The sequence below is a fragment of the Achroia grisella genome, unplaced genomic scaffold (assembly GCF_030625045.1).
Source record: "Achroia grisella isolate CSIRO2021 unplaced genomic scaffold, CSIRO_AGI_Agris_v1 utg149, whole genome shotgun sequence".
In the NCBI taxonomy this organism is placed as follows: Eukaryota; Metazoa; Arthropoda; class Insecta; order Lepidoptera; family Pyralidae; genus Achroia; species Achroia grisella.
Window position 1 is genome coordinate 4,119,843 of NW_026712644.1, and position 23,347 is coordinate 4,143,189.

General features: G+C 34.6%; 1 protein-coding gene across 3 annotated transcripts in view; it reads left to right on the forward strand.

Annotated features, from left to right (window-relative positions):
* The window catches only part of LOC131840663 (zinc finger protein 700-like), a 61,878-nt gene that overhangs the window by 15,541 nt on the left and 22,990 nt on the right, over window positions 1–23,347 (forward strand). For 2 of the 3 annotated variants that reach the window (XM_059188841.1, XM_059188840.1), the window contains exons 6-12: window positions 1,921–2,101; window positions 2,930–3,204; window positions 4,956–5,037; window positions 6,535–6,667; window positions 8,580–8,747; window positions 10,166–10,377; window positions 11,531–12,693. In XM_059188841.1, coding sequence (XP_059044824.1) covers window positions 1,921–2,101; window positions 2,930–3,204; window positions 4,956–5,037; window positions 6,535–6,667; window positions 8,580–8,747; window positions 10,166–10,377; window positions 11,531–12,089 — 1,610 coding nt within the window. In that variant the 3' untranslated portion in view covers window positions 12,090–12,693. Of the gene's footprint in view, window positions 1–1,920; window positions 2,102–2,929; window positions 3,205–4,955; window positions 5,038–6,534; window positions 6,668–8,579; window positions 8,748–10,165; window positions 10,378–11,530; window positions 12,694–23,347 lie in introns of those variants that run through there. The other variant, XR_009357426.1, reaches the window with a different exon arrangement.

Below are 23,347 nucleotides of genomic sequence, written 5' to 3' on the forward strand. Positions count from 1 at the left end.
AGGCTCCTGCAGCGCCCTCGACGACCGCTGCAGCGGCGGGAGAATAATGTTCCGGACCACCGCTTAAAGATTATGTATAGTCATAGATTGTAGAAATAAGTTCGATTAGAGATAGCAAATTTATAAATAGTACAATTGTTACATAGTAACACCTTAAGAATAGTAGATTTGATAGGGATAAGTTTATAGAGATTTAAGTACTTTATGTTATTATTTACGAAAATGCTTGGATATATAGGATAAGATGACAAATAAATGATTATAATGGTTGTGGTTTCAATCCCCTGAAAATAAATAGGAACAGAATAGAATATAGTATAAGAAATAGATCCCAAAATACATAGGCATAAACTATAAAAAGGGATCTTTTAAAGTATCATTATGTAATCATTTATAGATGTAATTGTAATGTGCGTTGCGCGGCAGCATTCGTTCGACTGACGCGCGACCTCGCTCTCCCGCGCTATATATATATGAGGGGGAAGGGGAGCGAGGTCATATAAAAGGCGCGATCCGCGAAATCGCGAATTATTCCTAAACCGCACGTCGCGCAGCGCACACATCATAATAAAAATGTAAATTAAAGATGGTATTGACGTTTGATGCACAAATTGTAAACACAAAATGTAAGACTGATAAAATATAATAAAAATTATATAAAGGGGTGAGGAGAATAGGGCGGCCAAGGGTCCGCTGGCTAGTAGCCAAAAATCGTATATAAGTAGCGTCCAAAAGCGCTACAAATCATAGCGAATCTGACCTCAGAATAGCGAATCTGACCTCAGAATAGCGAAATAGATCTCTGAAGAGCGAATTCAACCTCTGAATAGCGACATCAACTACTGAAGAAATTCTCCTCGCCTCTGCATTCTGAACCACAAGAACCGTTTTCTCATTTACTGCCCGTCCATCATCGCCATCGTCAAGCATAGTCGTCACAACCCTTTTCACGCATCGTGTCATCGCATCGTGTCACCGTCGCATCAGCATCGTGTAAACGTCCTTCTCAGGACGAATCATCGTGGTGCCTATAAAGAGGCACCTGGTCCTTCACCCGCAACGCGCCCGCGGCGTTGATTGAGGCCCTTCAGGTAGGGAGTGCTTTGAAAAGGGCACTCTCTCACCTCGAGGAGGATAGATTGACGTCCGGGCGTACCAGCGACTCGGTGCCTGCCGACGCGCCTTCCGACTCCCGGGGGCAGCGGCCAGCACACCTTAATTAATACTAAGACTAACTAAATAAAGAAAATAATTATTTATAAAAAATATTTTTTATAACACATTTTCTTTTTTAATACGGCCGGATCTCTATCCGGCCAAATAGTAGTTATCCGGCCGGATAGTATTAAGGACGCCAAATAGGCTGGATACCGGATAGTTACCGAATATCCTTTTCATCTCTAATAAAAACAAGGATGTAACATGTAAGAACTATAAATTTAAATACAAATGCAGAATATAAAATACATTTATGATTAGCCAGTTACAATATTTATTATACAAAAATACTAGGGATGTTATGGATATGAAATATCGGATACGGATAGGTTTCGGATATAGAAATGATTGTTATACCGGATACGGATACGGATATGAAATTATTTCGGATTATCCGTTACTTTCGAATAATTTCGGTTACGGATATTAATTTTTTAAAGAATTTCAAAAGTAAAATACGAACAGCAAATAAAATGGTTATATAACATATCTCAATTAGGGTCCTTCCCTATCCGATATTATTCGAAACTTTTATTTCGGATTCGATTACGGTTACGGATATTTTTTTATATCGGATATCCGATAGTTTCGGTTACGGTTACGGAGAATCCCTGACATTCCTGAAAAATATATATTAATTTTTAAATTCAAGTTAGGGAGAATGTTACGACCACCAACATAGAAAATACTCTTTTCTTGCAGTTCAAGAGGTAGACAACAAAGACATGGACGGAGAGAGACCTCTGGATATAGTTCTAGAACAAGTGAAGGTGGACTTTGAAGTGGTGAAGTTGGACTGTGATGTTGAAGTGAAGAAGGAGCTCGAGGAAGAATCGACACATGAAGAAACTGAAGAATTTAAAGAAGACTGTAAAGATGATAAGTAAGTTACCTTAATTACTTGATTCTATATTATATTCTAAACTATTTACATAAATTCTTCATTCTTTTTCAAATATATTTTTCGAAAATTGTGAGAATAATCGATGAATATAATTTTAAAACTCAATTTGTCTATGGTCGCCTGTATAGGGGGGAGGGGGTAAGAGCTTTGCTTTCTTTTTCTGACAAGGGGGTTGGGGGGGGGGAGGGGGGTAAATATTTGTAATAAATCTACTTACATAATACTTGAATGGCTCTGTATTATTCTGCACTGGTAAATACTTAATTTGCCATGAAATTAGTCGTTAAAAGACGCGGTTAATAATATAAATAATGTTTCTATTGAATTTCTCTGAATAAATATTACACTAATTGGACAAATAGGTACCGTGAGGTCAAAAAGCTACTATTGAGGGTTCCAATTGAAACTACCATTCTATAGGGATGATAGGAATTTATTAAATAAAAATACTATAGGGAGGTCATCAAAACAAAAAAAAATCTTAATAGCGCCATCTACATTTACCTGTGGCGCCATCTAGTTTGCACGGAGTGAACTAATATTATACATTTGAAACCATCTTGAACACTAATGAGTGCGTAGTGATTTCTAAGTTGATTATCGCATGCCTCTTGTTACACTGTAATTATTTATATAAAAAAAACATCTATTCAAAAGAGAAACACACAAGTTTCTTGCTCATTCTTCTTGTGATGAATCTGCATTCCGAATGAGTGGTAGAATCAAAATATGACTATTCAAAAGTGCTTGTAATGAGTTTATTTGAATAAAGATTATTTCTATTTTATTCTATTCTATTGTTTACAGTATATCAGACGATGACTATTTCCCTTCAAACACCTGGGCGTCAACTCCCAAAATAGAGAGCGATCCACCATCTCCCATTCAGTCACGTCGTAAGACTGAAGGTCCACTGGAATGCAAGATATGCCACAAGAGTATCAGCACAGCATCATACATGAGGATACATATGAGGACTCACACTGGAGAAAAGCCATTCAAATGTTATATTTGTAATAGAGGATTTATCACGTCAAGCAAGATGCATAGGCATGTGTTAACGCATTCCGAGTCTTGGGAAGGTGAGTGCTAACCTTACTAATATAGACGTAACGTGTTGGATATGTGTCTACTTCACGATATCGTACGTACGTACGTGTCTTACCGTACACCGTCGCGCCGCACACGGCACACCCCGCTTTTGGCAGTACCTCGCCGTGCCTCAAACTATGCAACTAACTCACCCCTCGCTAGAATACCTCGTGTATACAATAACGAATTTCATGACGTGGACTTGTTTTTTCACACAAAAGGCACATTTAAAAAGCACATAGTTAAATATATAAGTGACAGTTACGAAGCGATAGTCTAGTATCTATAATATGCACACTGCATACATTGTATGGACAAATTACCGGCATCAGTGTGTAGTATATTATATGGAGATGTATAGCTTCCACACTCATTCATTCAATCATTTATTTAATTCATTTTTTTTTATGTGTTCATGTTATTTCTTTGATTTCCTATTTTGTTATTTTGTTTTAGCGCAAGCCAATACTACATACTTTGTGTTAATTAAGTGAAACCTATAGTAGCTTTAATTTTACAACATAAGTTAATGTAAATGAAATTGTAACGCTGTTGGTTTCTAATAAATAAATAAATAAAATATCTTTTAAGCTATTGCATAGTTTTACAGGCGCGGGTCTTGACAGCAAAAGTAAACGGAGCTCTTACCCCCTCCCCTCGTGCTTACGTAAACATTTTTCAATTAATCTATTGTTATTGTTCATCGAGAGAGGTAAATAACTTGATTTGCCATAAAATTATTCGTGTTAAGACCCGGTTAATAATTTAAATAATGTATATTAAACACGAAAGTTTAAAATTAACTAATGTATTGTTTTTTTTTATAAAAACAAAGTGAGGGTTGAAATTCGTAATGTAAGTAAATGACTACCGATGACGTAATCATCCTCTAAACTTCTCTACCCCTCATGTCATCCAATATAAGCAAAGCAAAGACCTCAAACTTATTTATTAGGCTGTTAATTAAATATAATTAAATATGACATTCAAAGTTTGTAAATAAAATAAAATAGAGGATGAAAGTTTTTTATGCAAAAATTCGTCATATCGTATAAAAGTCCTGTTAAAATCGGTCCAGCCATTTCAAATATTAGCCTGAACAAACTGACAGACAGACAAAAATTGTAAAAAATGTTATTTTGGTGTATGTACCGTATTTATATTCATATGCATGTAGTAAACGGTTATTTCAATATTACAAACAGATACTCCAATTTTATTTATATATATAGATAATTCTGATAACACTCCTTAGGGGTGAGAAATTGTGCAGACCGCACTGTTTCTCTTCCTAATTCCCGGCTATCAGACTCACCACTGTTCTCATTCGACGTTGTTAGCTTCATGCCCGCATGACGCCAGCAGTGTACGCAAGAGACGACATTATACTGCCTTCTCTTTCTCACATATACACAGGAAGTCGCAAGTAAAGTTAAGCATCAACACGCAAGTTTCACGCGTTCTCTTTGTGATGAGTCTGCGTTCCGAATGAGTGAATTAGAATATAAAATGTGACTATTCAATAAGAGCTTATATTAAGTTTATTTGAATATAGATTACTAGCTACTCGCCCCGACTTCGCCTGGGTGTACATGTATTATACATATAAACCTTCCTCTTGAATCACTATAAAAAACCGCTTCAAAATCCGTTGCGTAGTTTTAAAGATTTAAGCATACATAAGGACGGACAGACAGCGACAGCGAATTTGTTTTATACTATGTTATGATTTCTGTTTAAGGTGAGGACGGCGCTGAACTAAAAATGGAGAATATCAAGTCTGAAGAAGAAGAGGGTGATGAGAAGAAAAAAGTGGATAAAAAGTGAGAATTAAAACTTAATCCTTAATCTATACTAATATAACGCTGAAAAGTTTGTTTGGCTTTTTTTTATAACACAGGGGACAAAGAAGCATGCGGCTCACCTGATGGTAAGTGATTACCGCCGCCCATTAGCACCAACACTAGGGGAATTGCAAGTGCGTTGTCGGCCTTTTAAAAAGGAATAAGCTCTTTTCTTGAAGGTTTCAATATCGTATCGGTTCGGAAATACCATTGCTGGAAGGTGATTCCACAATGTGGTTGTGCGAGGCAAAAAGATTCTAGAAAACCGCACTGTGGAAGACCGCCATTCATACAGATGATCAGGATGGTATTTCAGTTTCTGGCGGGTGGTACGGTGGTGAAACAGCAGCTGGTATTAATCCGAACAATTCCTCAGAACACTCCCCGTGATATATGCGGTAGTGTATTTGATACCCACGCGAACGAGGTCGCGGGCACAACTAGTTTTTTTATATAATCAACTGATCTAGTTATGGATACCCTTTTGAGAAGAACTGACAAGGAATTCAACTTTGTTTTTGATTAAAAATACGTTATGATTAAAAAATTAGTTTTGTTATTGTTATGTGTATCAAATAAACTTATTTTCTTTCTGATTATAATAATTGCGACGGACCCGGTGGTCCAGCTGTTTAGCACACCGCCTCACTTCCGATGGTCACGGGTTCGATTCCTCGCACGGTATAAATATTTGCATTCATGAGTATGATTGTTTTATGATTGTTCGCTCTGAGTGTTTTCTATGTATAATATGTATGTACTTACAAATAAAAATCTATGTATATGTATCAGTTATCTAGTACCCATAACAAAAGCTTTAGCTAGCTTAACTTGGGTCTAGATGGCGCTGTGTTAATTGTCCTGAGATTATTATTATCATACCCGTGAACGAGTGCTGCTTGTAGAGACTGGTGTGCTCTTATCACTACGACTGATTTAATCTTATTGTGTTTTTCTATTTGACTCTAATAAATTAGTGCTGGTTGGTAGTTATCGGCCCGTTATTGACCCTCATCATTAGTTTGAGGTTAGGCCTATCTAGATTCAGATGGCGTTTTGTCAATCGATGGTTTTTTTTTGGAATTGCCACTTTCGATTGTTTGCAATCAGTGGTTTGTTTCAATTTTTGGTTTTGCATCTAGTATAGTATTAACCGTAATAAATTAGTGCTAGTTAGTACACGTTTCCACTAAAAAAGTAATCATACATGAAAATAAAGGGACATGCTTGTAAACATTTATTACAGCAGAGATTATACAAAACAGCCAATGATTCTCATTGTAGGTCTAAAAATGTGAACTTACAAGGATTATTTAAAAGAGCAACACACAAGTTTCTTGCTCGTTCTTCTTGTGATGAGACAGCTTTCCGAACGAGTGGTAGATTAAAAAAATGTAATGACTATTCAAAAGTGCTTAAATTAAGTTTATTTGAATAAATGATCTTCTATTCTATTCTATTCTATTATAATTCCAGGGCCCTGATCAAGAAGGCGAAGGCCAAGTTTGCGAAGAAAATGAAGAAGTCAGAAGTAAGTCGACGGTCACAACGGCGGCCACACGCCTGCAGCTTCTGTCACAAGAGATTCCTACACCTGGAGACTTTACAGGTGATTTTTTTTTCACCTGCAATTTTTTATGTACTTGTATGCGACGTAAGGCGACGGAAGGAGAATTTTTATGTACTTGTTTGCGATGTAAGGCGACGGAAGGAGAATTTTTATGTACTTGTTTGCGATGTAAGGCGACGGAAGGAGAATTTTTATGTACTTGTATGCGATGTAAGGCGACGGAAGGAGATTTTTATGTACTTGTATGCGATGTAAGGCGACGGAAGGAGATTTTTTATGTACTTGTATGCGATGTAAGGCGACGGAAGGAGAATTTTTATGTACTTGTATGCGATGTAAGGCGACGGAAGGAGATTTTTATGTACTTGTATGCGACGTAAGGCGACGGAAGGAGAATTTTTATGTACTTGTTTGCGATGTAAGGCGACGGAAGGAGAATTTTTATGTACTTGTATGCGATGTAAGGCGACGGAAGGAGATTTTTTATGTACTTGTATGCGATGTAAGGCGACGGAAGGAGATTTTTATGTACTTGTATGCGATGTAAGGCGACGGAAGGAGAATTTTTATGTACTTGTATGCGATATAAGGCGGCAGGAGAAGAATGGAAACGATTGGAGGAGGCCTTCGCCGATTGGAAAAAAGATCTACAGAAATTAAAAAAGATACAAATAATAAAATAATTATTTCATTTTAAGTTTCAAAGTTTTATTATTTTATATACTCTTTATTGCACCAGGAAAATTACATTAATAGAGTAATTAATATTAAAGGGTACAAAAGGCGGCCTTATCGCTTAAGCAATCTCTTCCAGGCAACCTTTGGGTAAAGAAACCATCGTGTTAAATTCCTGGTGAATTAGCACTATGTGCTAACTGACCTGACCTCATGCTCATCTTATCATCCTCCACTGGTGCCCCGCCAGCGTAAACCGTTAGCGCAGGCGAGTGCACCATTCCATTATCAACCATCAAAAAAAACCTTTGGGTATATGAGAAAAAACAAGTTTTATGTTTGTTTTAAAATAATATATAAGTCAGATCTGAGTATCTGCAGATTCTGCCAAACTGAAGAGGAAACGCCACTACACATCCTATGTGGTTGTAGCCCACTCGTGCAACGAAATATCTCCTTTGGAAAGTTTACACTCTATCCTGAGGAGATAAAAACCATCGCTCCTAAGAATATCCTTCAATTCTTGTCCCTGACGGGTCTAGGTAGCGAACTTTGAAAAAGGGCGAGCACAATAGATGTATATAGGTCGCAGTGCTACAGGTGATACAAACATCTGACAATAAGAAGGAAGGGAATTGTTAGTAATGTGGATTGATAACCCCATCGCTTCATAATTGTATACGCAATGTAAGAATTCATAATGTAACAATACAACACAATGTAATGAAAACTGTGAAATTAGTAGTAGTGTAAGATTTATATAATTGTATTGCATATTGGTAAATGTAACTGGCTCCTAGGAAAAGAAAAAAAATACTGCAAACAAAATATATATATATATATATATAGGAGCCTAGGAGCACAGCCTAACACTTCTGAAGAAAAAGGAAAAAAATCCTAATAAAGATAGGTGACACTGCATGTTGTCAACTCACCCGGCCGGCCAGCGGTGGTTCTGGGCCAGACGGATAAGGTCTGCCTCGGTGCCACTGTTAGGCAAATTGTAACATCTCGGCTGGAGTTGTACAAAAGTGGGAATTAAAGAAATATATTATTGTTATATTAAAAAAAAAACCCCCATTGTTAGCAATGTATCATGTCAGGTCGACCTCCACGAGGTTCTCCCTGGAAGCCATCGTATTAAATTCCTGATGAATTTGTCACGATGGGCTAACTGACAACGGGCAAAAATCATGATGTTACATGATTTTTGAATTTACACTTATTTGTATCTATATAAATAATAGATTACCTATAGACAAATGAAATTTTACAGGTACACAAAAAAAGTCATGAAGGTGAAAATCTGGTGCTGAAATGCAACTTCTGCTTGGAGGAGGCGGCTGATGATGAAGCCCTAACTACACATGAGGCCACTCACACGGGGCCCAAACCCTACCTATGTACCATATGCGGGAAGTCATACAAACGTAGAGAGACTATGGTAAGAATCAGTCAGTATGGGACTTTAATGTTTATTTTATTTAACTTCAAAATTATGTACTTTTTTTTATACTACTATGTTGGCAAGCAAGCATACGGCCCATCTGATGGTAAATGGTTACCGTAGCCTATGTACGCCTGAAACACCAGGGGTGTCACGTGCGAGTTACCGACCCTTAAGAAACCTTAATATACCCTTCTTGAAAAACCCCATGCTGTAGTCTCGTGGGAAAATACGTATAATATGTATGTACTTTATGTAATTGTATAACTGTATATATAGTTTAATATATGATTACTAGCTGTCCCGGCAAACGTTGTCTTGCCATATAAATTAATAACGCTATAAAAAAATAGGGGTTGATGATAAAAGGGTGAAATTTAGGGTTTAATTAATTTTTTAACATAATAAAAAAAAATAAGAAATGTCCAAAAAAATAATGTTACGGGTGGACAACCCTTAACACTTAGGGGTATGAAAAATAGATAGTAGCCGATTCTCAGACTCTACTGAATATGCATATAAAATTTCATAAAAATCGGTCAAGCCGTTCGGGAGGAGTATGGTAACTAACATTGTGACACGAGAATTTTATATATAAGATTATTATTTACATAAATTTTAATTACGTGAGGTGTTTTTTTTAATAATTATAGTGGATTTCTCTTTATTATAAAGTTCTTTTCACCTCGAAATCATTCCGAACAGACGGTAAATTTAACATAGTCTGTATTAAATAAAGAGCAACACACAAGTTTCTTGCTCGTTCTTCTTGTGATGAGACAGCTTTCCGAACGAGTGGTAGATAAAAAACTAATTGTTATGACTATTCAAAAGTGCTTAAATTATAGTTTATTTGAATAGAAATAGAAATAATCTTTATTCAAATAAATTAATATAAGCACTTTTGAATAGTCAAGTTTTTTTTATTCTACCGCTCATTCGGAATGCAGATTCATCACAAGAAGAATAAGCAAGAAACTTGTGTGTTGCTCCAGACACAAGTTTCTTGCTTATTCTTCTTGTGATGAATCTGCATTCCGCTGCTCTTTTAAATAAATATTGATTTACTTATATTTAATTAACAACAAGGATTAGGCATGCGACAATCAACATAGAAACCGCTACGCACTTAATCTCTGTTCAATCAGATAACATTGTCAGCGCTATGAATTTTAAGTTAGATATTTTCTACAAAAACATTATTATCATTTATAAATTCTTCAATTTTACAATAAGCTTTTTTACAAAGAAAATATTTTATGACACATTTTGAATTTTTTTCTTACAAATTGACTACAGACTCTGGGAGTTGTAAAACCTAAAAATAAACCGAATAAATGATTTTCTATTATATTCTATAAATGTACATGAATAAAGATATTTTGATTTTTGAGTCTATGTTTCCATTCCCACAGATATACCATAGAAAACACCATAAACCAGAGAAGGAATACATCTGCGATATATGTTCTAAGACATTTAACGCGCCATGCAAACTCCAAAGACACATCGTCAGCCATAGGGTGGACAAATTTGTGCTCCGCTACGAATGTCCAGTTTGTGCGCACATGTTCAACACAAAATATCACATTAAAATGCATTTGGCGACTCACCAGAAGGAGGGACTGTGAGTATTTGTGTTTATTACTATTTGTATGGAAGTTGTATGAGAGTAGTTTAGGTTGGAATAGACGTGCGAGAACTTCAGTAAAAAGTTACGTTGGTAATTGACTTTATTACAATTTGTATGAGTTTGTATGGGTATTGTATGAGAGTTATGTTATGTCGAAATGGATTTAGGATCGTTCTAGAAAAAAGTGTTGTGCGTTATTGTAATTTGTACGAGTGTGTATGGAAATTGTGTGAGAGGTATGTTACGCCGATATGTGCTTGCCTCTCTAATACCACCCATACACACTCATACAAATTACAATAATGCACAATACTTTCTTCTAGAACGATCCTAAATCCATTTCGACATAATATAACTCTCATACAACACCCATACAATTTCAAAGTAGGTTGGAATAGACGTGCGAGAACTTTAGTAAAATGTGACGTTGGTACAATTTGTATGAGTTTGTATGGGTGTTGTATGTCGTCGTAATGGAGTTAGCCATGTACCACAGGATAGTACTGTTGGAAATTGTCTTTATTACAATTTGTATGAGTTTGTATGGGTGTTGTATGATAGTTATATTATGTCAAATTCTCACATATTTGTGTTTATTTATTTATTTTTAAAGGTCACCAACATAAGATGCAGCAATAAAAGTCTGTCGTGATTCTATACAATTCTAATGATCTTGTATGGAGTTTGTATGGAAGTTGTATGAGAGTAGTTTATGTTGTAATAGACGTGCGAGAACTTAAGAAAGTATTGTGCGTTGTAGTAATTTGTATGAGTGTGTATGGAAATTGTATGCAGTTTTAGCCTCATGAATTTTATAGCTTACGTTTTATTCCGATGTAAAATCTATATTAAATGTAAAGTTTCATCAAAATCCGTTTAATAACTTTTGCTAGATATTTGTTTTTGCAACAAACATCTATACACAGTTCCGCGTTTATAACATTACTAGCTACTCGCCCCGGCTTTGCTCGGGTGTACACGTATTATATATATAAACCTTCCTCTTGAATCACTCTATCTATTAAAATAAACCGCTTCAAAATCCGTTGCGTAGTTTTAAAGATTTAAGCATACATAGGGACAGATAGACATCGACTTTGTTTTATACCATGTAATGATTATGACTAAAATAAATATTCTTTAACAGAATCATAGAAGAAAACCGAAACGACATACTAGCGATGGTGCTGCAGAATGCTCGTAAAATACCCAAACACGCGGACGGACAAGCAAATATCGACATGATACCACCGGACGAGCGAAGCCGCGTGTGCAACATATGCGGCCAGGTTTTCCAACATTTCTATTACCTCGAAGAGCATTTAAAGAGTCACGGCTCTAAAATAGCAATAGAGGATATAACAAAGACAGAAGAAAAGAAACACACGTGTCCCGTTTGCAATAAAAGCTTCAAGTTACATTACTACTTGAAGCTACATAACTTCACCCACACGAAAGAAAAGCCGTACATATGTCAACAGTGCGGAAAAGGGTTCATCACCAAAGGGAAGTTGAAGAGGCATTTGGAAACGCACTCCGGTCTTAAGAAGTATCAATGTCATATTTGTTATAAATTCTTCACGAGAACTTCGTATTTAAGGATTCACATCAGGACCATACATGGCACGCAGGATTACAATTTTAGGCTAGAGAAAGGGTATGGGGCACAAATAGGGTCTGGAATGATGGGGCATCATAATATTTAGTTTTGTTATATTACCATACTGTTATTTTTCTAAAATAAAAGTAGCATAAGTTACTCCTTATTACAGCAGCTACCTCCTAAAAAAGCCCCGTCAAAATCGGTCCACCCATTTCAGAGATTACCCGGAACAAACAGATAGACAAAGAAAAATTGTAAAAAATGTTATATTGGTGTACTGTATTTATATTCATATGCATGTAGTAAAAAACTGTTATTTCAATATTACAAACAGACACTCCAATTTTATTTATATGTATAGACTAGCTGTACTCACGACTTCGTCCGCGTGGAATTTAACTTTATTTTTCTAAAATAAAAACAGCCTAAGTTACTCCTTATTACAGCAGCTACCTACTAAAAAAAGTCCCGTCAGGTTCAGCCATTTCAGAGATTAGCTTGAACAAACAGACAGACAGAGAAAAATTAAAAAATGTGGTATTGAATATATATAATAAGTTGTAAAGGCCAGCTGCGGCCAACAGCAGTCCAAAAAAAATTAACATTTTAAAGTCTTTAAGCCTCACCGGACGATAGTGGGCGAGTGCAGATGGCACTCCAAACCAAAGGAAGGACTTATGGAGCGGCTGAAGGACAACTACCGCCTGACGGATACAACTTTACTCTTAGGGCACTGTTAGGGGTTCGAACCTCGGCTCAGGCCGTCGTAATTTCGATCTCTGTGTATAATTATGGATCCCTTCAGGGGCCCCCAATGTTAAGAATAGTCAAGAGAACTTTTTAAGTACTGACGTCATATGTGGCTGTTTTATTTTAATGCTATACTACCTCTTTTTGCGTAGTCAAGTAAATTGGTTATGGGAATTTAGTTATTAAATATTTTTGAAATGTTATCTTATAATTAAATGCATTAAGGTATATTTTATACAAACTCGTCTGCGTGTACCTCAGTCTCAGCTGTTTCAGCAAGCAGCTTGCTTTGTAAGCTGTTTCGGTTGTAAGGTGCAGATTAGGAACTGAAATTACAGGATAAGAGGCGTGACAGCTTAGTACTCTGGAATGTTGACGCATGTGTGGTATCACGGATGTATATGCATGTATATGAGTTAGGGTTACTATTTACTATCAGCCGGGGCGTATGGTTGTTTACTATATTCGTGTAGGATGTATAAACAGAGTGTGATATTACAGAAAAAGTACCAGGACTACATGAAGTTGTAGGCAGTTTGAAGTGGGATGTGCCAGTGAAATTATATATAGAACTTAGAGTGATAACGCATGAATGGTATAGTGACATATAATCTGTCCGGACGTCAGGTCACCATGTGACGCCCGTGATACGTGTGCCTTGTCATTACAAAGGTTTAAGATGCCATGCCTCTTATCCTATATTTTTTAATGAATGTGTAACATAACTAAGAGATTCGAAACATTTTTCCAATCCTTTTTATCCTAAATTAAAGATATAAAAGATCGCTTAGGGTAACTGATCTTTTATATAGTTAATTTCTGTAAACAAGGATTGGAAAAATATTTCCGAATTATTCCAATGCAGATAAATTATATGAATATGTTTTATGTTAGTAATAAATATATATATATATTAAAAATTGTAAATGTAAATTTGTACATACAATTGTATATAGTATTGTTATTAGTATGGAATGAACATAAAGTTATTTCTTTATTTAGTTAATGTAGTAATGGGACGCTGTCGTTTTGTTCGTGTGTCTGTTTTTCTAAGCCACGTGACTTATAATACAGTTTTTACTATAATTTAGAGAATTTCTTCTGATAATTTTTTATTTTATTTGTAATGTACGCGTGTACGAAACTGAGGTGTTTATTTTATTCTCAAAAACTTAATTATTCGTTAACGAAACTCAATTTGTTAATTTACAAAAACAAATTATTTTCAATATCATATGTGTAGGAAATACGTTAAAGATCGAAAATGTATACAAAAACACTACTTTTGTTAGAAATAATTGCTAACATGAATGAGGCGTGATCTAACAGTTTGGGCACAAAAATCTGCAGTTTTTGCCAAACTGAACAGGAAGCTCCACTACGCATCCTATATACCAGTAGCTCACAAATCTGCAGCTTTGGCAACCTGAAGAGTAAACGCCACTACACATCCTATGTGGTTGTAGCCCACTCATGCATAAACGTAATATCTCCTTTGGAAAGTTTACACTCTATCCTGAGGAGATAAAAACCATCGCTCCTAAGAATATCATTCAATTCTTGTCCCTGACGGGTCTAGGTAGCGAACTCTGAAAAGGGCGAGCACAATAGATGTATGCAGGTCGCAGTGCTACAGGTCCAAGCACCTGACCAAAACCCTTAATAAAAAAAACTGGGCGGTAATGGTTGTTTAAATTTTCGCTTAGGTTTATAGAATATTACTTTATCGATATATATATTTGTTATTTATTAAATCGTAATTTTTGAACGCGAATAGTCAAATTGCAACTGTTGATAATCAATTGATGAATTAAACTGATTTATAAAACCGCGCCAATATGTTGAATAGCCGTCGAATTATGTTAATTCAAATCTTTCATTTCTTTTGGATTGGAGGTTTTCGTACGTATTTTAATATTTAGTGTTAATATTTTTTTTTGTTGTTAAATAAAACATTGGGGCGAGTTTCACATGGTTCAGTGAAAATGTTATTATGCATATAAAGGAATAGGCTTTGGAAAGGTTTTAAGGTAATTCTTTAGACCATAAATAACGTCAGACGTTAGTGTGGAATTCGCTGAAGTGTAACGTAGTGTGACAAAGGGTGCGAGGAGTTATGTGTCGATACGTCACATTTAATTACAGTTAAGTATTGAAACGCTGAAAAGAATTGTGTGACACAGGGGGCGCTACAAAGCACGGTTGTTACTTTTTTATTTTTAATATAAATACAGGGTGTGATTAGTTTATAATATGTGGAAATTGAACTGTTGATACGTGAGGCAGCTTGACAAATCTTGTTTGTATTTTTTAATAATAATGATATTGTGATCATCACCCTATACATAAATGCGTGATATATACTTTATTGCACATCTAAAGGTGGATATTAACATATAGTAAAATTGTTACGACGCGTAATTGTCTATTTGTGAGTTTTTCAAGACATAGTCGAATGGTGCACCCATTTGCGCTAATGGTATACGCTGGGCACCAGTGAGGATAAGATGAGCATGAAGTGAGGTCAGTTAGTACATGGGGTGAATTCAGAAATTTAGCTCAATGCTTTTCGGGGGGATCCGTGTGGATTTCACCCTGACATGGGACAAGTGTGATCATCACTCCATAATAGTTCCATTCCCCCATGGTAAATGGTTGTTTTGAGGCTAGATAATGGGATGGTGCACCCGCCTGCGCTAACGGTTTACGCTGGCGGGGCACCAGTGGAGGATGATATGATGAGCATGAGGTCAGGTCAGTTAGCCCATCGTGACAGATTAATCAGGAATTTATCACGACGGTTTCCAGGGGGAACCGCGTGGGGGTCAACCTGACATGGTACATTGCTAGCAATGGGGTCAAAAGTCCTCATTACTAACAATCCCCTTCCCCCCCCTCCATGGTAAATGGTTACCGTATCCCATAGACGCTTGAAACACTAGGGTGTCACGTGCGCGTAGCCGGCTCTAAAACTGTTTCATTTCAAAAGGGGAGTTACAAAAATTATAATGTTTAAAGTTGTATGGAATTATACTTTTTATAAATAAAGCACTGTTGAGGGCGGATACAATATTGTTTTAACCGACTTTTAATAATGATAAGTTATGTGTTAGCAATAATTTTTACCATTTAGTTATGAATATGTTGTGAGTTTGCAAGAGGTTGTTGATTTTGTAAAAAAATATAGCAAATAAACTAATTAAGTTTTATTCGTTTGTTTTATTTTATCTCGGAAATGGTAAACTAGCCGTTTTCAGCGACTTTGCTCGGGATGTAGGATATTTATTTATTTATTTAACTTCAATGCACACAATATACAAAATATAGTAAAGTACATTTGGCGGACACCATGCGGCATTTTCTACCAGTCGACCATGGGTGGTGCAGAGAATAAATGTTGGCGGTGCAAATATAATAAATGATAAATAAAAAGCAACAAAATATAAACAGAATGATAAATACAATATATATCTAAGGATTACAATCATAAATTACATAAATATATGCAAATATTATATTATACATATATACAAATAATTATATACACATATATATATAAAATAAATATATACTAGATACTCAATAGTCTGACAGTCACAGAACCATAGAGAGTAGAATGGAAAAATAGTGAAAGAAAGAGAAATAGAAGAGAGTAGTAAAAAGTTACAAATTGAGATAATGTTCCCGTAGTTTATGTTTAAAAGAAATTTTATTATTTATATGTTAATAAGTAAGTAAGTTATATGTATGGATATGTATCTATATGTATCCATTTCCAATGTTTCCATTATAAATGAGAATTTATTTAATTAATATTCAATATACAAAACTTGCTACAGGCTTGTTGACACGAATTCGACTGGGGAGTCGTGAATACAAATCTGATAGTATATTAAATATATTGAATTACACTGGTTCTACTTCAGGATTGCAAATACTAACTTCTTTTCTCAATCCTTCACTGTCCAGGCTATTCGTCTTTGGAACTTCTTGCCACTTTCTATTAGATCTGCTCAATCCCATTACATTTAAAAAAAACTAGTCAAATCTCAAGTTCTAATTAAAAATCTTCAATTTTTTGTTTCGATTCAATTCATACAAATCTTCAATTCTTCAATATATAAAATCATACATGTATGAGTATTATTTTATATATTTTATTTATATACGTGTATCTTATTTATATATACCTTTAGTATGTATGTTATTTATGATACGTATATTTAGTATTCATATAATATTTAACTCTCTTTTTATAGTGCGTTACCTACCTTTCTCTCACCCAATACTTTTATCTCCCAGGTTGTCTGTAAGAGATCGCTTTGAACGATTAGGTCGCCTTTTGTTCACATATTTGTCTTTCATTCTTTTTTGTAATTATATGTTCTTTTTTTTATGCATAATAAAGAGTTTTTATTATTATTGTAGTACATAAGTACTGTTTGGGAAACTACTCTGCTACCAAAATGTTAGGGAATATATAGGGGGATTTAGTATGTAAGCGTCAGTCACGTACCTTTACGGTTCTGCGGATTTCTTGGGCTTCAGGGTCTCGAAGGTATCTTCGCTAGCTTTCCAGTTTCACAGTAGGTTTCACAGTTCTAATTTATTTTAATTCACAACACAATGCGCGCGCGCGTCAAGGCCGCTGTACGGTCCGTTTGTTACTAGTTAGGGAGGGGAAGGGAACGCGCGGGAACAGAAAACTAACGGACTCTAATATAATATAATATCTGTGCTTACGATGACACAGGGTAGATTTTGAACAAGTACATAAGTTAAATTATAAATTAGTACAAATCACGGGATCTTACCAGGTTTTATTTTTATTAAGTTCCGATATTTCGGCAGTGTTTCAACCGTCATGATCACGGGTAGACTGAAGAGCAGCGGGTAGATGGAAAATAATTTTTTTTTATTAAATATCGGGAACTTTATAAAAATAAAACGTGGTAAGATTCCGTAATTATTACTAATTATATGTTAAATTTAAAACAGTATATACTTAATTAATTTAAGTTAAGGTTATAATAAACTAGAAGAAACATGACCTGAGGACAAGGCATTAACCCTGAGTTTATCCGGATAGTAGTCCCCGGGAAGAAGCCAGCGTAGTGGGGTTCACCCTGGGGTCCCTAAATACACCCTAGTAGGGGCAGCAGGGAATTCGTGATGTCACATATCATAATTGAATGTATAATATTACTAGATGTTCCCGCGACTTCGTCTGAGTTGAATTTAACGAATTTTAATATTGTATAAAAGAATTGTTCTAAAATAAAAGTAGCCTAGGTTACTCCTTATTACATCAGCTATCTGCCAAAAAAAATCTCATCCATTTCAGAGATTAGTCGGAGCAAACAGACAGATAGACAAAAATTGTAAAAAATGTTATTTTGGTGCATGTATTTATATTCATATGTAAGTAGTAAAAAAACGTTTATTTTAATATTAAAAACAGACACTCCGATTTTATTTATATGTATAGATATAAGTATTAAAACACGGAATTTGAAAAATGTTTCAATTTCATAGTATTTGACGTCATATTGGGGAGTACCCCATCCCTGTCAGAGTAAGTCACATGTGACAGTGACGAGGGGTCAAAACTCACGAAACTCATGTGACGTAGTTTGAGTATGGCCCCTAGTAAATAATAAAGACAAATTTATTTCTTATAAACACACAAACACCTGAAGAACTCTTTCAGAACATTGCAACAATCGTGACCCAAATTCGACATAACCTCCAAAAGTTCACAAAACAGCTGACACAGTTTCGTGTCCACGGTGCGGTTGTTCAAACAACAAACAATGAATTTGCCAATCTCCCTGATATATGCCGCTAAAATTGTACAACACTGACAACAGTCTTCTCAATTGACAATGCTGTTTATTTATCTATACTAATATAAAAAGAGGTAAAGTCTGTTAGGTTGTAGGGGGGTATTCTAATTAAAATATCTTTATTCATGTAGGTCTATTACAGACTCTTATGATATGTCAAATCTACCGTCGGTTCGGAGTGCTTTCGTGGTGAGATGAACTGACAGGAAACTCAGCTCTTATTCTTACAAATGACCTTGTACATGATTAATAAATACAAAGTCATTTTTTAATTAAATTACGGAGAATATAATGACTACCAGCATATTTTATTGTATTTTATTAAAAAGAAATAATGTAATCGGTAGACATAAACTGAACAGACCAGTCCCCAAAATACCCGTTCACGAGTATGATGGGTGAGCCAACTCTGGATCTACTGACGCCGATTGTGAAAATTTTAGTATTATATAGCCCATTTATCGAGGAGTATTCTAAAGTATATAACATCACGCTACGACCTATAGGAGCCGAGCTGCAATGAAAAATGTAAAACGGGAAATGTGAAAAGTCGAAGTTGCGCGAGTCAGCTAGTTTCCCAATGTACTGGATGATAATGGAATGGTGCACACGCCTGCGCTAACGGTATACGCTGGCGGGGCACCAGTGGAGGATGACATGATGAACATGAAGTCAGGTCAGTTAGCCCATCGTGATAAGTTCACTGCGAATTTATCAAGATGGTTTCCAAGGGGAACCGCGTGGAGGTCAACCTGACATGGTACATTGTTAGCAATGCGATCATCAGTCCACATTACTAACAACTGAATTTTCATTTAATGTTAGACATAGACAGACACCTATATAAATATACATTGTAAATAAACTGGCTTTAAAAAAAAAAGTAATTCAATTGAGTTTCTTGCCAGTTCTTCTCAATTGGATCTATATACCGAACTGAACGGTAGGGAAAAAATAAAATTATAATGTAAAAATTTGACGTTCATAAGCGGCTAAAATGTCCTACATGAATAAATGATTTTTGAATTTGAATTTGAATTTGAATGTCAAAGTTTATGTCAATGTCAATGTGTGATGTTGGTTAATCTGTAAATATTGCTCACTCTCTTGTTAAGTATCTGTCATTGTGTAAGTATATAAGTTTCCTAATAAATACTAAATATAAAAGATAGACTGCATATTATTTTAAAATATCATATAAAACATTAATTACATATATATTCAGCTTTCTAGGAATACCTGGCAACACTAGGGGTCATCCGTAAATTGCGTCGCATAAATTTCATTATTTTTTTTACCCCCTTCATAATTGTCATAGCGTGTCACACATTCACTCCCCCCCCCCCTAGTGTCATGTCACATCTTTTGTAATTTTATTAAAAATAGGAAATATTTTTGTTTATTTTCTTTTTATTTAAAAATATATATAATATAGGAAATATATGTTTTTCGTTATTACTTCAAATTACATATTTTAATACTCAGACGTTAATTTATTTTGAAAAATGTCATGATATTTCGCATATTTCCCTCCCACCCCCATCTCTTGTCTGATTTCGGCTCCCTCTTTACTTATGTATTTATGGATGCACCCTAGACTAGATTAAAGTAAATAAAACTACCAATTACTTAATAAACTTCTGAATAGCATATATTTAATTAAGAAATAAAAAAATACATAGAAATAACATAACCTCTTTTAAGCTAACTTACATTCTAAAGATGCCAGCAAAGTTTCCCTGACTTCATTGTGACGGAAGGAACCAAATAAAAAAAAACATTTAAAAACTAATAATTTATTCATAATAGATACACAGAGTCAGTGTTAATAAATTTATTGACAAATAAACTGATGTCATTCAACTTGTCATTTTATAGAACACTAGATCCATCTAGGTAATGTCAAATTGAGACGGGTCCGTTTAAAAAAGTAATAATAAAAAAATAGAATATTAAAAAATAAAAGAATATTTATTACACAAATAATTGGGACCCTAATAACAACATGCAGTAAAAATATTAACTGGGCGCTTTTTTTTCATAAGAATAGCCGATTACACTCTTAAATAAATTTTATTTTTAAATTTTCACTAATACAAAAATGGGAGTCGCTGTTTAAAACATTTAAAACTATACACCTTTGCTAAATAACAACAATTAAAAAAAATAGAATGTTTTAATCACTCGTGATTGGCCAATAATAAATAGCTGCTTATTTAATTTAAAAAAAGAATAACAACTAATATTTTCTTAGAATGTGACGCGAATTACGAATGTATACAAACAACTTATTGAACGATTTAAAAAAAATAAAAAATGGCGCCCAATTAACGCGGGAAATATATTCCAAGGAAAATAAGTTAAAAATCTAAAAACGTAGGCTAGCCAATAATTTCTTACATTTACAGTGCTAACGTATAATAATATATTTTGTTTATATTAATTATAATAACCGTTACGTCACAACATTTTATTATAAAATCAATTTATTGATAATTTTATTTAAAAAAAAAAGACAATAATTCTCATTCTTTACCCATACTTTCAAATGTTCTGAGAAAAAAATAAAAGAATAATATTCTTGTCTATTACTAGTACATTTAAAAAAAAGATTACATTATATTAAAAATAAACTTTTTTTTATTATAAAATGTCATAACGTGACAGTTTTATTTTTTAAAAGCACGAATGGCGAGAGGGCAGCCCACAACGGCCAGTCCCTCTGTCGTAAGCATCAAATGCCAGTTACACACTAGAATGCACCAAAATCTGCTCCGTAGCGGTTTAGCCGAAATATATTGGTTTTTGTACTTACGTCTTGTGAATTCAAAATACACTTTTATTTCATTAAACTGAAGATATTTATTCAATTTTAAAACAAATATTAAATAGGTACTATTTGAACATATATTAAGGAGATTTTTTTTTCTTATTTAAGTATTACAATTTTCCATACTTTTTCCACTAAATAATAAATATGAATATAATTCTCATAAACATAAATATTGTTAAAAAAAAATGTAATAGAAAATATTTAAACTAGTTGTCAATTTTTATTTATATATTGCCCCAATATTAAATGGACACAATAAAAGAATAATTTACTTTATGGTTGATAATATGTATATACGATTGGTGCATATACGAATGGGCGTGGCATAGCAACTAAATGGACCAATCAGAGTTAATCTGAACTTTTGTAGAATAGACTGACGTTTACTGACGCATTACTGAGCCTAAGAGATTGTTATATAAACTACCCACCCCGGGTTCGCATGTACATGTATTATACATATAAACCTTCCTCGTGAATCACTCTATTGCTAAAAATTGCATTAAAATCCTGCATAGTTTAATAGATCTAAGCGAACAGACAGAAGCAACTTCATTTTATACTATGTAAAGATTCAGTTCTTTGTACTTATTTCTAACTCATAGAGTTACGCTAAGTATAGATATTTTGTACCAACATTTTCCGGTCAAACTGTACGGTGCAGTGAGAAAATTAAAAGCGACCATAGACGTGAAACGAAACGAAAAAAAACGAATCGAAACGAACTCGATTGGCAAGTCAAAGGTGATAATCATTGTCAAATAAATAAAACTCTTGTACACATATATTCATTAGCTCTTACATTTCTAAATGCTCTTAGCAGTGTCTGCTCAGGTGGCTGAGCAAGATCGCACTCAACCGTATCCTTGAGTATTATTAGGGGCCATGCTCAAATTATGTCACACCTTGAAGAGGATAGGGGCCGACAAAATGTGACAGGAACCAACGGCTGGAGGACTCACAAAGTTCATGCAAAAAAAGAAATCAAGGACCCTAGTTCTAGGGCAGATTTGGTGAGATCACATTTAAATTTAGTATGAAATACAATTTTTTTACTATGACTTTGTGACCAACTGTGACATGGATGTGACAAAATTTGTGGCCCTTTATACTCGCCAATACTTACACATATCAAAATACAGAATAAATTCTACACAATAGGATATAGACTTTAAAATTGTAACTTTAAAGTCGTATTCCTACATTACATTTGATAACATTCAATGGCAACGATGCAGATTGGCAAACATTCTACAATCCATTTCAGTATTTTCAATTCAATTTATTCCGTATTCCAATATGAATATGGTTCAAAATCGAGCACCCTATCTTAATACATTTACCCCATTAACAATTTTTAAATCGAAAATTTGTTATTCATAACATTTCAATACGAGCTTTCGTATTGGTGAGTAATAAAGCTTTTTGTGTGCTTATATAAAGACTTAAATCGTCGCCCTACATTGCTACTGCTAAAATTGAGTAGGTTTGAGTGATATCCGCGATTGTCATTTGCCTGAGCGGTATCCTATAACCGACATCTGAGTAATATTCTCTTAAGCAATATCCTGACTCAACATCCCTTAGAGATATTAAGCTGAGTGATATCCTCACAAGCAATGCTCTAACTGATACCTGCTCGAGTAATTCATCGGACCGTCATACTTGTCATATTTGTTGAGCGATATCTTCTCGAGTAACATTGCTTAGCATTATCCGCCTGAGCGACATCTGCCTGAGCGCAATACAGTAGCAACCCAATGCCAATAGGTGGGCTAATTCTTACATACAACTGTTCAAATAAGTGGCTACAGAGAGCTTAGGATTTTAATTTCAAGAAAGTGTCCATAAGTTGAATATTGCATGCAGAAACAACCAAATACAGATTGCAGTACTATCATAATACTCAACTTAAGTCGTGAGTAGATATAA